A 15,204-nucleotide genomic window follows, 5' to 3' on the forward strand; every position below is an offset into this window, starting at 1 on the left:
TTTTAGATGCTAAGCAAATTCAATACACGTTGATTAGAATGTAAAATTGGCAGAGGGTACAGTACATATGCAAGCCTTACAAAACCACCGGCTTATTCGTGCATGTTACAACTGCGTGGGTTTTTACCTTTCCTGAAGTAGATTTCAAAGGCTAGTAGGTGGGTATCTATGTTATCTGCCACAAGACTCTTCAGAGGGATAAGGAACTTAATGGCCTCCTCCAGCGGATTTTCCACCTGTCTCAACAAAAGAGATCTGAGTAGGTTACAAGGGAGAGTACATGAAAAGAAGGTGAAAGAGTAAGCTTGTTGTAACTTGGTGCCAGAGTCATTGGTCTTTCCCCCCCCCTTCATCGTAATATTTGAGTAGTGATGCTGAGATCAAAGAGGAGAGACAGGTTGAGGTGCTCCATCGCTTCAGAAGACAGCTTGACTTCTTGGTTCTAATCTACAGGAAGTCCTCGTCTTACAACAGTTCATTTAGTGATGTTCAAAGTTACAAAGCGACTTACGACCATTTTTCATACTTAACGACCGTTTTGGCATCCCCATGGTCACATGATGAAAATTCAGACGCTTGGCAACTGGCATGTACTTATGACTGTTGCAGCAGCCCGGGATCACGTGATCCTCTTTTGCGATGTTCTGACAGGCACAGTCAATGGGGGAAGCTGGATTCACAACAACCATGTAACTAACTTAACCACTGCAATGATTTGCTTAACAACGACGGTTGTAAAATGGGGCAAAACTCACCTGAAAAATGTCTCACTTAGCAACGGACAGTCTGGGCTCAAATACCTGTAACTCTAGTAGCAAAGGTAGTCTTACTTGCCCCGGCTGTTGTCTAGTGACTAAAAGTAACAACCATCATCCAAGTTGTAGGAATTGGTTAAGACACAATTTCTCCCAACTGGAAGAGTCCTTGCCACAGTTGTTAAATGAATCACTGCAGTTGTAACACAGTTGTTAAGTGAAACGGACTTCCCCCATGGACTTTGCCTATCAAAAGGTCGCCAAAGGGGATCACATGACCCCAGGACACTGCAACCGTCACTAGTACATGTCAGTTGCCAAGCATTTTGATCACGTGACCGTGAGGATGTCGGAACAGTTGTAAATGTGAAAAACAGCCGTAAGCCAATTTTTTCTTCTTTCTTTTTTAAGAAAATTTTTATTGATTTTCTAGTTTTACATTTAAATATTTGAAAAAGCAACGTGGCGGCTGAGTTGATCAATAATTCAATGACATACAAATATCTTTACTACAGATCTCAAATTATTACATTCAATATTTCCTCTCTTTTCCCCTTGGTATTTACTGTCACATATTTAAACTAATGCAATTCTTATTATATCGGTGAAATAAAAATAACTTTCTTACACTGATCAATAATTTTTAGTTTATACACATCCTGGTTGTTTTAACATTCAATCTTTTTAGACAATCAATGTCCTGGTTAGTTTCTCCCAATTTTTAGTTTCCCGTTAATATTTAGATTTAACGTTTAATATTTATAATTTCCAAGTTTTAAATAACCCCAATTCCCTTTATCACAACTCATCCCAAGATCTAATCTTCAGGATACACGTCTTATCTATTTGAATTCTCACCATTTTACACCAACTAATTAACAATACAATGTAACATTTTTATTTTCTGGTAATTTCCAAATATCTTAAATGTAGTAAGCAAAATTTCTCTTATTTCAACATTTCATACTTCCTCTCTTTTTCTCTTAATATCTACTATCTCATATTTAAGCTGGTCATTTTTATTATTACCGCTAAGTAAAAACATATTTATTACATTCATCAATAGGTTTTTAGCATATATATATATATATATATTCATATTCTGAGGTTTTCGCGGGTGTTTGTATGTAGGTCTTTGGTTATTCGGGTTTTCTCCCATGTAAAATTGGAAGTGTTTTGTTGACGTTTCGACGAAGTCTCATTCGTCATCTTCAGGCTGGTGCTTTCGGCTTCGTGCTTCTAGGAGCAATGGTCACATTGTGCTCCTAGAAGCACGAAGCCAAAAGCACCAGCCTGAAGATGACAAATGAGACTTCGTCAAAACGTCGCCAAAACACTTCCAATTTTACGTGGGAGAAAACCCGAATAACCAAAGACCTACATATACATATATATACATATATATATATATATACATACATACATATATATATATTTCTGAGGTTTTCGCAGGTGTTTGTATGTAGGTCTTTGGTTATTCGGGTTTTCTCCCATGTAAAATTGGAAGTGTCTTGCCGACATTTCGACAAAGTCACATTTGTCAGCTTCAGGCTGGTGTTTTCGGCTTTGTGCTTCTAGAAACAATGAACAAGAAGCCGAAAACACCAGCCTGAAGATGACGAATGTGACTTCGTTGAAACGTCGCCAAGACACTTCCAATTTTACGCGGGAGAAAACCCGAACAACCAAAGACTTACATACAAACACTTGCGAAAACCTCAGAAAACATATATATATATATATATAAAACCTTTACATTTAACCTTTATGAGCAAATCAAAATTCAAATTTAACTGTTAATATTTATAATTCCAAGTTTTAAATGACCAAAGTTTTCTTTATCTCAACTCGTAACAATATCTGGTATTCAAAGTATAATTCTTTTCAGTGCCTTTGTTAACTTCAAATGATCACTAAACAAACTGTTGTAAGTCAAGGATTGCCTATGATTAGTTTTTAGGAGTTAGATTGATCTTCTCCTGCGTTACGTCTAGGACGGGGTAGGCAACCTTGGCTCTTTTATGACTGGTGGACTTCAACTCCCAGAATTCCTGAGCCAGCATGGCTCACCTTGGAAACCTCTCCCTTTCCCCTCAGCATGGTTGGCTCAGGAATTCTGGGAGTTGAAGTCCACCAGTCATAAAAGAGCCAAGGTTGCCTACCCCTGTGCTAAGCAGAAGACACAATAAACCACATTACGGCCGTAGCATCATCAAACACGAGGCCTCTTCTTTTCTCAGTTGTAAACATTCATCCCACGTGTGAAGCTGCCTCATGCCACTAGCTAGAGTCATGTATTCTGCTAAGTCAGGATTTTATAATCATGGTTGGTTTTATAGGCTACAATCGTCCGGCTTGTTTACAGAGTTATGACATAAAAGATGGATTTGCACAGCACCTGAAGCAAAGCACAAAAGAGCCAGATTGTAATCTATTATATATAGGAACTACTCAATGCAATCCAGTCCATCTTTTTTACGCTCTCCGGGCTTGTTAGGTTATAGTCCCTTCCGATTTCAATTCATATTTGGGCTGTATGGAGTTGTCTCTCATGTTAGTTTCCCTAATTTCATGAAATATAATAAAAAGCAATGGGGTCCATCATGGTTTCTCATGCAAGCCTCGATCCTTAGTTTAAAGCCTTCAGTTCTGGTGGTTTCTTGTGAAGGTCAAGGGGCAACCTGCTAACTGGGTTTGTCTCCCCCAAAGCCGCCTTTTGGGTCATAATGGGCTTAATATTCTATGCAGGGGGAGGCAACCTTGGCTCTTTTATGACTCGTGGACTCCAACTCCCAGAATTCCTGAGCCAGCCACGCTGAGGGGAAAAGGAGAGGCTTCCAAGCTGAGCCCTGCCGGCTCAGGAATTCTGGGAGTTGAAGTCCACCAGTCATGAGGGGGCCATAGTTCCCCCATTCTGGCTCAGGAATTCTGGGAGTTGAAGTCCATGAGTCATGAGGGGGCCATAGTTCCCCCATGCTGGCTGAGGAATTCTGGGAGTTGAAGTCCACCAGTCATGAAGGGGCCATAGTTCCCCATGCTGGTTGAGGAATTCTGGGAGTTGAAGTCCAGGAGTCATGAAGGGGCCATAGTTCCCCCATGCTGGCTCAGGAATTCTGGGAGTTGAAGTCCACCAGTCATAAAAGAGCCAAGGTTGCCTACCCCTGGTCCAGGAGGAACCACGCAAGGCCACAAATCCCAGCAACGAGGCAAAAGTCGGATTTACCCTTTCCAGTTTCTCAGGAACTAGTTCCTCCTTGGGGCCGCTGGTCTCTTCTTCTTCTTCGTCTCGTTTCTTCTTCTGACTCTTCTGCTGCCGCTCTCGTTCGGCGTGCTTCCTCTCCTCCTCCAGCTTGGCTTTCTTCTGCGCCCGCCGTTGTTTGCTAAGCATCTTCTTCAGTTCTTTGGCAGAAAGATTTTCTGTAGGAAAAAAAAAACAGAACATCTGTGATCTGTCCCAGCCTATGTGAGTCCTTGTTACGCTCACAAGGAGAAACTCCTCTTCCAAACAAGCAGGCTGGAACTGCAAGAAAAAAACCAATCCCCTTTTATTGCTCACAGACCTGAGTCAATGTCCAAGGCAAACAAACACAGTCCACAGAAACTCGATCCTCAACACGAACCACCAGCACCTCCCACAACTTCTCTTTTATTATTCAGCCAAGGTGTGGCTTCCTAATGCCTTCTCCTTTGCCTTTGGAGCAGCCCCATTGCATTCCTCTGTCCTACTCGCATTCGTGCATCCAGGATTTGTCCCAGCTGTTCTTCATCACTGTCCAACTCAAGACTCCCACACAGCTGTGTCTCAGCCTGAGCGTGAATAGAGGGGCCAGGCTCCTCGTCAGACTGTAAGTTTTGGAGCTCCTCAGAGCTTCCTCTGACTCTGATGTGACTCCAGCCCCCCCTCCTCCGCCTGATTCCTCACACTCAGCTGTCGGGTCCCCTGGCTGGTGAGGAATCACAACAGTCTGTTTGGACACGGGCTGAATCCAAGGTCAGGAGATTTAACAAAAATCACGAAAGGCTACGAAAATACAAATTTAGCCCCTGCATTCAGCTTCTCCAGGTGCTCCTCGATTTACGACCACAATTGAGCCCTCAGTTTATGTCGCTAAGCGAGACACTTCTTCGGTGAGTTTGGGCCCATTTTAGGACTGTTCTTGCCCCTGTGGGTTAAGCGAATCAACTGCAGTTGTTCACTTGTTGAATGAAGCTGGCATTCCCTGTTGACTCTGATTGTCAAGACGGTCGCAAAAGGGGGTCACAGGACCGCTGGACGCTGTGCGGCCATCGTAAGTATGAGTCGTTTGCCAAGCGTCTGGATTTGGATTGTGGGAGTGCGGGGACGCTACATAGCTCGTAAGTGTGAAAAATGGCCATTAGTTACTTTTTTTCAGCGCCGTTGAACAGTCACTGAATGATTATGAGGGCTACCTGTATTCTAATTACTGATAAAGGAGAATATTTGTAGCTTAGGGCTGAAATGTGGGGGGCTTGGTGCTCGCTGAGCTTGGTTGTTTCCTGCAGACGTTTCATTACCCAAACTAGGTAACATCATCAGTGCTGGAAGGGAGTGGAGTTTGCGGAGAGGAGGAGGAGGAGGAGAGTGTGGGATCCTTGGTGCTCTCTGAGCTTGGTGGTTTTCTTGGAGACATTTTATGACCAAACTAGGTAACATCATCAGTGCTAGAAGGGAGTGGGATTTGTGGAAAGGAGGAGGAGGAGAAGGAGGAGGACTGTGGGATCCTTGGTGGTCTCCAAGCTTGCTTGTTTTCTTGCAGACATTTCATTACCAAACTAGGTAACATCATCAGTAATGGAAGGGAGTGGGGTTTGCAGAGAGGAGGAGGAGGAGGACTGTGTGGTTCTTGGTGCTCTCTGATCTTGTTTTCTTGCAGACGTTCCATTACCAAACTAGGTAACATCATCAGTAATGGAAGGGAGTGGGGTTTGCAGAGAGGAGGAGGAGGAGGACTGTGTGGTTCTTGGTGCTCTCTTATCTTGTTTTCTTGCAGACGTTCCATTACCAAACTAGGTAACATCATCAGTGCTAGAAGGGAGTGGGGTTTGTGGAGAGGAGGAGGAGGAGGAGGAGGAGGAGGAGGAGGAGGAGAAGAAGAAGAAGAAGAAGAAGAAGAAGAAGAGGAAGAGGAAGAGGAAGAGGAAGAGGAAGAGGAAGAGAAAGAGGGAGAGGGAGAAGAAGAAGGAGAAGAAGGAAGAGAAGGAGGAGAAAGAGGAAGAAGAAGAAAAAGAAGAAGAGGAGGAGGAGGACTGTATGGCTCTTGGTGCTCTCTGAACTTGATTGTTGTTTTGCAGATGTTTCATTACCCAAACTAAGTAACATCATTAGTACACGTGATGTTACCTAGTTTGGCGCTGATGAAGTTAGCTAGTTTGGCTAATGAAACGTCTGCAAAACAACCACCAAGCTCACTGAGCACCAAGGACTCCACAGCCCCCACCCCTCCTCCTCCCCCTCCTCCCCCATAAACCCCACTTCCTCCTAGCACTGACGACGTGACCTAGTTTGGCTCACGAACCGTCTGCACGAAAAACCACCAAACTCAGATACTCCCAGGACTCTCTTTGCCCTCTGAAACACCACAACGAAAAGCCCAACAACTTGTATCTGCATCAGGCTGAAAAACAAAGCCAAACACGACTCTGGATTTCTTATCGGGCAAATAAACCGACATCTGGAATTGCCGTTCGGAAACAAATCCAAACCTCTGTGCGACGGAAGCTTAACGTACCTGAATTCACTTCCTGTTCTTTGCTCTCGCTGGCCAAGGGGTTGTCGTGAAGCTTCAAGTAAATTTCGATGGCCGATCGAGCGGCCTTGAAGTAAAAAGCGTGTTTCCGTAGCACGTCTTCCAGCCTCAGGAGGTCGACGTAGGCACGCAAGGTCATCTTCCTCATACAGTACGTGTGGAAGTCAAACTGGTCGTCTGTGATCTCAAAGAAGTGCTGAAAGACAGAGCAGAGAACAGAATGACAGAGTTGGGAGGGAGCTTGAAGGTCTTCTAGTCCAGCCCCCTGCTCAAGCAGGAGAACCTAGAGCGGGGGTAGGCAACCTTGGCTCTTTTAGGACTTGTGGACTTCAACTCCCAGAATCCCTGAGCCAGCCATGCTGAGGGGAAAGGGAGAGGTTTCCAAGCTGAGCCATGCTGGCTGAGGAATTCTGGGAGTTGAAGTCCTCGAGTCATGAAGGGGCCATAGTTACCCCATGCTGGCTGAAGAATTCTGGGAGTTGAAGTCCACCAGTCATCAAGGGAGCCATAGTTCCCCCATGCTGGCTCAGGAATTCTGAGAGTTGAAGTCCACAAGTCATAAAAGAGCCAAGGTTGCCTACCCCTGGTACAGGGTATATATGGTTAGGACAAGGATAGGCAACCTTGGCTCTTTTATGACTCGTGGGCTTCAACTCCCAGAATTCCTGAGCCAGCATGGGGGAAATTTTGGCCCCTTCATGACTCGTGGACTTCAACTCCCAGAATTCCTGAGCCAGCCATGCTGAGAGGAAAGGGAGAGGTTTCCAAGCTGAGCCATGCTGGCTCAGGAATTCTGGGAGTTGAAGTCCATGAGTCATGAAGGGGTCATACTTCCCCCATGTTGGCTCAGGAATTCTGGGAGTCGAAGTCCACCAGTCATAAAAGAGCCAAGGTTGCTTATCCCTGCCCTAGACTGTTTCAGACAAATGTTTGTCCAATCTCTTCTTAAAAGCCGCTAGTGATGGAGCACCCACAACGTCTGGTGGCAAGCTGTTCCACTGGTTAATTGTCCTCACTGTCGGGAAGTTTCTCCTTAATTCCAGGTTGCTTCTCTCCTTGATAATCTTCCATCCGTTGTTTCTTTTCTTGCCTTCTGGGGCTTTGGGGAATAGTTTCAACCTATTCTCCAAAGTATTTCTGACAACCTCTCAACTACTGGAAAACTGCTCTCATGGCAAAGCCCCAAAACACATACATGTTGCAGTTGATCATTTAGGGATGAGTGAACTTTACAAAGATGGTGTGTTGCTTGCCAATAACTGGCCCACCATAATGCATTTTTTTAAATAAATCTAAGAATGTCGGAAATGTAAAAACATAAGTCAGGTTACCTGTCATCATGTATGGTGGACATATGTTAAAGCAAAGAGGTACTGGGAAAAAAAATACATACTTGGCTAGAAAAGGTGTTGGGAAAACATGTAGATTTTAAACTTGAACTTTTTTTTAATTATGTATTATGCCAGAAAAGATTGATAAACGAAGTATATACTTAATAATAATAATAAAGTTGGAAGGGACCTTGGAGGTCATCTAGTCCAACCCCTTGTTCAGGCAGGAAACCCTATACCTTTCTGGACAAATGGCTGTCCAGTCTCTTCTTAAAAACTTCCAGTGTTGGAGCATTCACCACTTCTGGAGGCAGGTTGTTCCACTGGTTAATTGTTCTAACTGTCAGGAAGCTTCTCCTTAGTTCTAGGTTGCTTCTCTCCTTGATCAGTTTCCATCCATTACTTCTTGTCCTGCCTTCAGGCGCTTTGGGGAATAGCTTGACTCCCTCTTCTTTGGGGCAACCCCTGAGATATTGGAAGACTGCTATCATGTGCCCCCTCGTCCGTCTCTTCATTAAACTAGATATCCCCAATTCCAGCAACCATTCCTTATATGCTTTAGCCTCCAGTCCCCTAATCATCTTTGTTGCTCTTCTCTGCCCTCTTTCTAGAGTCTCAACATCTTTTTTACATGTGATAGCAGCATCTTGGCGTGGTCCAGGATGCTCATGGTTTCCTAACTAGGGTGAAAATCTGTCCATCTGTTGTAAAATTCAGGAGTTATCACCATGTCTTCTGACTGCCAGTTGGTGTTCATTGGATGCCTTCTGCCAGTCTTCAGCCCGTTTGTCATTGTTACAGTTCTTACAATTTAGGTTGTAGATGACTCCTCTTTTTTCTTCTGGGGTTGCTGGAATTTTTGTGTACTTATGACGTGGTGGTGAACCTATGGCATGGGTGCCAGAAGGGGGCACTCGGAGCCCTCTGTATGGGCATGTGCGCCTCGCTCTTTGGCTAGGTTTTCGCAGGAAAAAAACATTTTTCAAGCCCCTTCCTAGCCAAAACAAGCCTCTGGAGTGAGCGCGCTCTTTTCAGCTTTGAATTATATCCAATCTGACACCAGAAACAAGACTAACAGATGACCCGAGTGCTGCATGTGTTGCTCTCAAACTTACAAAATATGAGCCAAGCTTAGGCAAATGATCAGCAGGTATACAACAGCAAAAATCACATTAATGGTTCCAAAGCGTGCCAAACGCAAAAAAGTTGCTTGTATCATTGAAAGCTTTGTTATTCTGTTTTTCTTTTAAGACAAAAGAGGTTAATGGATGAGTTGTTTTTTTTTTTTAAATTGAAACCTCATTCTTCAGATTAAATTGCCATGTTGGCACTCTGCGATAAGTAAGTGGGTTTTGGGTTGCAGTTTGGGCACTCGGCCTCTAAAAAGTTCGCCATCACTGACTTAGGATGTTTTGAAGGGCTGTGGTTGGCTTGCGTGTTACGGCGATACTACTGGGTGAAATCATCTGCTAAGGGTTTCTGAGATGATTTTGGTGGATGGCAGTGTGATCTTTCCTTAGTGCCTGTTTAATGGCGGTGGCTGATTTGCGAACTCGCTCTCGTCTTACAACGAAGCAACACTTTAACGACATAATTTCCAACATGGGAAAAAACAACAACACCAGGCTTTACAATTTTACAAAGCCTTTTCCAACCCTGCCATTCCTTTGAAAGGAAGACTGGGTGTTGTTTTTTCCCCCAAGAAACTTAAGTTCAAATCAGAAAGATTTGCTTAGAAAGGAGCTTACTACCCTGTGGTAGTAAGTCTGATTCTTTCTCCTTTGGGTTCGGTTCTGTTTTGCGGCCGGATCCTGTTGAATTTGGGATCCTTTCCTTACTGATGCTCTTCGGAGGGCGTGTGAATCCAGCCCACGTTCGTTAGGGAGAAGTGGGGATCAGGGGAAAAAAAAAGAGAAATCCATCCGTTGATCGTCTTACCCTCTCCACTTCGTGGCACTGTTTCAGAGCTTCGCCATATTTTCCTAATCTTTGAAAAGCGAGAGCGCATTCGGTCTGAAACCACATGCACTGCATTTCGTTGAGATTCTCCGTGGCCGAGGTCCCTTCCTGGGAAACAAGAAAAGTACTTTAGAAATAGTCTTAATCTATTAAGAGGCCCTGTAAAAATACTTCCTTCCCCATATGCTCCAATACTGTCGTTACCCTCATTATATTTACAACTCTTTCTTTCTTTCCTTCCCTTCTTCTTCCTTCCTTTTCTTCCTCCCTCCCTCCATTTCTTCTTTCCTTCTTCCATTCCTTCCTTCCATTTTTTCTTTCCTTCATTCCATCTTCCTTCCTCTATTTCTTCGTGCCTCCCTCCCTTGCTATCACAGCAATAACTCCAATACCTTATCCTTATATTTACAACTCCGTCTTTCTTTCTTCTTTCTTTTTTCTTTCCCTTCTTTCCTCCTTCCTTCCATCTTCCTTCCTTTCTTTTCTTCCTCCCTTCATTTCTTCTTTCCTTCTTCCATTCCTTCCTTCCCTCCATTTTTTCTTTCCTTCATTCCATCTTCCTTCCTCTATTTCTTCTTGCCTCCCTCCCTTGCTATCACAGCAATAACTCCAATACCTTATCCTTATATTTACAACTCCGTCTTTCTTTCTTCTTTCTTTTTTCTTTCCCTTCTTTCCTCCTTCCTTCCATCTTCCTTCCTTTCTTTTCTTCCTCCCTTCATTTCTTCTTTCCTTCTTCCATTCCTTCCTTCCCTCCATTTTTTCTTTCCTTCATTCCATCTTCCTTCCTCTATTTCTTCGTGCCTCCCTCCCTTGCTATCACAGCAATAACTCCAATACCTTATCCTTATATTTACAACTCCGTCTTTCTTTCTTCTTTCTTTTTTCTTTCCCTTCTTTCCTCCTTCCTTCCATCTTCCTTCCTTTCTTTTCTTCCTCCCTTCATTTCTTCTTTCCTTCTTCCATTCCTTCATTCCTTCCTCTATTTCTTCGTGCCTCCCTCCCTTCCTATCACAGCAATCACTTCAATACATTACCCTTATATTTACAACTCCGTCTTTCTTTCTTTCCCTTCTTTCCTCCTTTCTTCCATCTTCCTTCCTTTCTTTTCTTCCTCCCTCTCTCCATTTCTACTTTCCTTCTTCCCTACATTTCTTCTTTCCCTCCTTCCATCTTCCTTCCATTTCTTCCTCCCTCATCACAGCAATCACTCCAATACATTATCCTCATTATATTTACAACTCCGTCTTTCTTTCTTTCTTTCTTTCTTTCTTTCTTTCTTTCTTTCTTTCTTTCTTTTTCTTTCTTTTTCTCTCTCTCTCTCTCTCTCTCTTAACACATGAAGAAATGTGTTCTTCCTAGAAATGTATCACTACTTCTATTCAGACTCAATTTTTTAAAAAACAAAAACAGTGCTATTTTATACTTAATAGACATCTCTAAATATATCAAAAGTGTATTTGAGATGACTCGGCAAAAAAGTATATAACAACAGATGCATTCTTTAAAAAAAAAGAAAAGGAAAACCAAGGTTTACTTCTATTAACCTTTTGTGATAATAAATTATTTTTCTTTTACCCGTGTGAACTTGGAACACATCTCCTCAGCATCCTTGACCATATTTGCTCGCAGCATGTACTTTGCACACTTGGAATTGATAAATCTGTCTGCCGTATCCAGGGATTGGGCCTCATCCATCCATTTGGCAGCTTCCTTGAGGTTGCCTACATGCTAGGGGGCAAGAGAATCTGTTTTTAATTTCATTTCATTCAATAACAAGTGCATCAGGCAGAGTCTGAAAAGGTAGCATTTTTTTTTTTTTTAAAAATCTCCTTTGCTCGAAATGTTGGAAGGATAAAATGACAGCCATCTCTATCCTATTTCATTATGTAAGAAATAAACTCGGACTATACTGATAAAAATAAAAAAAGATCATAATTAGAAAACTGTCATGGTTGACAAATCACATCAGTAATTGCAGAACATTAGAGCAAACCTAGATTTCTCAAGAACAACAAGTAGTAGAAAAGCCAAATCCTAATTCTCTTTCTTCCTAATGTTACAGGTTCAGAGGCACTGGTACTCTAACATCATGTTCTGCTCTGAATTGACGTCTGTAAATCAGCATTCAACAGTTAATCATTTTTTTTAAAAACAAAAAGCAAAAATGAAAACAATAAATTCAAAAAGTGGAAGTTAATACCCAGGCATGCTTAAGAAAACGAAACTGACGACAGGAAAGTGTAGATGCCCAGTTAACTTTTTGATCGCTTCCAGAGGGAATTGGAATCCTCAAGACCTCCTCACTTCCCAACTGGGTCCATAATTATCCAAAAGTCCTCTTGGGTCATTCCTCCATGCTCCCCTTCAAAATAAGGGAGCAGCACTGCCAAAAAACCGTCTTTGGTAGTAAAATCAGTAGATTGTTGGTAAGAAAAAAAAAAGAGCTCTTACTGTGCAGCAGCCATCTTGGGAGAAAGTCCCTGAATTCATATTTGGGGGTTGGTAACAACCCATAAATATTTTCTACAAGGTCAAATGACTTAATCAATAAAGATTCTATTCTATCCTGTTCTATTCTACTACATACTGCTCTACTCTACTTCTATACTAATTCTACTTCCATTCTAATTCTACTTCCATTTCATTCTAATTCCATTCCATTCCATACTTCTCTTCTCTACTACTCTTCTCTAGTTATTCTACAAGTCAAATCATCCTGCTCTTCACTATCTAGCTTTGTCTTCAGTTGCATTATCAAGTTATACCAAATATATACACACCGATGACATATTCCGAATACGAGCTGTTTAAGGAAGTGCAATTACCTTATAAATTTTGGCTTTCAAATAGAACAACTCTATTAACGTCGGAGTACTAGTCACAGCAGAATTAATGTAATCCAATGCCAAGGAAAATTGGCCAAGCTTATCAAAGTGCTGGGCAAGGAAATAACGAACCCAAAGCAGCGTCGTTGGCGGTTCTTGTTCTCCATTTTCTGCAACACACACAGAACATTTCCCAACACTTAACTAGAAGTATGTATTATCAAAATGCTGGGTTCTCAGAAAACAGATTCCCCCTGTGAAGATATACCAGCCCAGATTACACTCATTAAACTTTGTTATTTCAGCTCTGTTCCTCAGCTCTGAAGCTTACCATCTGGACTGAACATGTGGCAGGTCTTCAAAGAAGCTTCGTAACCAATCACGAGCTCCTGGATGGCTGAAATCTACAAACGAGAGTTTAGATGTTTGTGTGAAAATACACTCCCGTGGTCACTGCCTCAATTAATGTTCATTTGTTCGCTATGGAAAGCACATCACTCAACGAACAAGTAACATTGCGATTTCTTATTTGTTAGAATGTTAAGGAGCTTTCTGTATAACTCACACTACTACAGAGTTCCCCAACGGGGGGGGGGGGGGGGAGAAGAGAGGATGGTTCCACATGAGCGGTTAGCAAGCATGTGCGCAAAGCTCCATTTGCACAGTTTGCATGTATACCCGCCACTCATACACAGATGGAGCACACGTGCACACGCTCACCCGCTGCTCGGACAAGTGAGGATGTACGTGCGTATGCTCGAATGCTGTTTCCGTGACCCAGTTGCAAAAAGCCCAGAGGTTGATAACTCCTGCACTATTATACATCCTTGAAAACACTTCCTTGGAAAACCACTAGATGGCAATAAAGAGCGTTGCCTGCCTCTCTTTGCTGCCATCTAGAGTCTCTTTCTGCAGCAACCCTAGTTATTTTCCCAATAAAATGTTGGGTGTTTTCGTATTTTTTCCCCCTTAACATTTTATTAAGCTTATCAAATACAAAATACAAGTTAAAATGAAGATAATGGGAAAGGGGGAGAGGGAGAAAAGGGGGAGAGAGAAGTATGGGGTTAAAAAAAAAGCATTGACTTTCAAATATTTTCAGCACGGTAGAATAAAGGTATTAACATTGCAGGCTCAACTTTCCACTTTTGCATATTTCGTCTCTAGTAACCGTTTCTATAATAACACATTTATCTAAATAGCAAATCCCAAAATCAGAATTCCACTGTTTTTCTATCTCAAGCATAGAATCTAAAAGCGGTTTCCAAGTTGAAACAAAATGGAATGCATTCTTTCATTTAATCAAAGCAAGGAATGTGACCCTCTCTGCCAGCTTCATTGATTCTTCCATTGTGGGACTTAGTATATCCATATTTTTTTCCTGAAGTTACACTGAGTGGTATAATCTGGTTTATTTTTTTTCCCCCAACAAGAACCCACTTCCCCACTGGTTCCATCCAACATATATTGCCAGACAGTAACAATTATTGTTAAATGGTTTGTAAAATAAGTAAATGCTCTTTTATATATTCATATATGTATTAGTGTGTGTGTGTGTGTGCACACGTATGCATGCTAGGATTGTAAGAAAACTGACCTTTTCTGTGCTGTAATACAAAGATTTCAAAGTAGTAAACAGGGGTGGGCAACCTTTACTGAAGTAAACCCGTAGGAATTTATCCAACAGTTCTCTAAATTTTTCACCTAGAAGCAAAAACATATCAATTATATCACAAGAACTCTACGTTCATTTTGCATAAAGTACGAAAAAATTTCAAAAATGGCAATATTTAAAAAAAAAACTATTTTGAGAAGTTTATACTGTAACTTGCATTCCCCCAGAAAAATGGTGTGGAAATTGGGTCAATTTGCATAATATATGTAGATTGCAGTTAAGCAACCTGATTTTTTTAGACTGCTGGGGAGGAATTCGTTCTCAAAACCCATAAGGTACAGTACATGAGAGTTTGCTACTGCATCTCTGGATGGAATTAACAATAGTCACAAGGTGTTCAGTCACTACATCACCTATTAAAACTAGCGGCTAATATTAGATGCTGGAATACATCAAATGCAAAATTGATTGTGAATTATACAGAAAATACCTAAATATGTATAAGAATTACTCATCCCCCCCCCCGCGTATGGCTGGTTTGCATGCAAGCTATCAAAGTTTTGACGAACAATCTTGTTTTGCAATTTCAATTTAGAAAGTGATGGGAGTCAATATTTTTTATAATTACAGTACTGGCCAAAATTGTAGAAACCTTGTGTACAGCAGAAATGCCACCCATTTTTCTTCTAATTTCTAACTATAGCCTTGTTCGCTTAATAAGACTATTTTACATTGCTTTCTGGGCAGCCAGCCAACTCTTTGCACCATTATTTTAATTTTATTACGTTTTACAAGCTCACTAAATGAAAGAACACCAAAAAAAACCTAACCAATTTGATAGCGATCACGTAACACACTGACAAATGTCCTCCTCTCAGCTTCAATATATGACATCAATAACTGAATCCTACTGTGATCTGATTGGCTCATGGCCAAAACAAGATGACA

The 15,204-nt window shown here is 41.9% G+C and overlaps 1 protein-coding gene across 1 annotated transcript in view; it reads right to left on the bottom strand.

Annotated features, from left to right (window-relative positions):
• Positions 1-15,204, bottom strand: part of NAA16 (N-alpha-acetyltransferase 16, NatA auxiliary subunit) — a 44,641-nt gene that overhangs the window by 6,748 nt on the left and 22,689 nt on the right. Inside the window, exons 9-16 of the mRNA XM_039358578.1 lie at positions 14,239-14,345; positions 12,973-13,045; positions 12,642-12,811; positions 11,392-11,544; positions 9,793-9,921; positions 6,506-6,719; positions 3,979-4,172; positions 128-236 (exon numbers count right to left, since the gene is read on the bottom strand). Coding sequence (XP_039214512.1) covers positions 128-236; positions 3,979-4,172; positions 6,506-6,719; positions 9,793-9,921; positions 11,392-11,544; positions 12,642-12,811; positions 12,973-13,045; positions 14,239-14,345 — 1,149 coding nt within the window. The remainder of the gene's footprint in view (positions 1-127; positions 237-3,978; positions 4,173-6,505; positions 6,720-9,792; positions 9,922-11,391; positions 11,545-12,641; positions 12,812-12,972; positions 13,046-14,238; positions 14,346-15,204) is intronic.

The sequence above is a fragment of the Crotalus tigris genome, unplaced genomic scaffold (genome assembly GCF_016545835.1).
Source record: "Crotalus tigris isolate CLP2741 ecotype Arizona unplaced genomic scaffold, ASM1654583v1 scf7180000019031.1477733, whole genome shotgun sequence".
Taxonomy (NCBI): domain Eukaryota; kingdom Metazoa; phylum Chordata; class Lepidosauria; order Squamata; family Viperidae; genus Crotalus; species Crotalus tigris.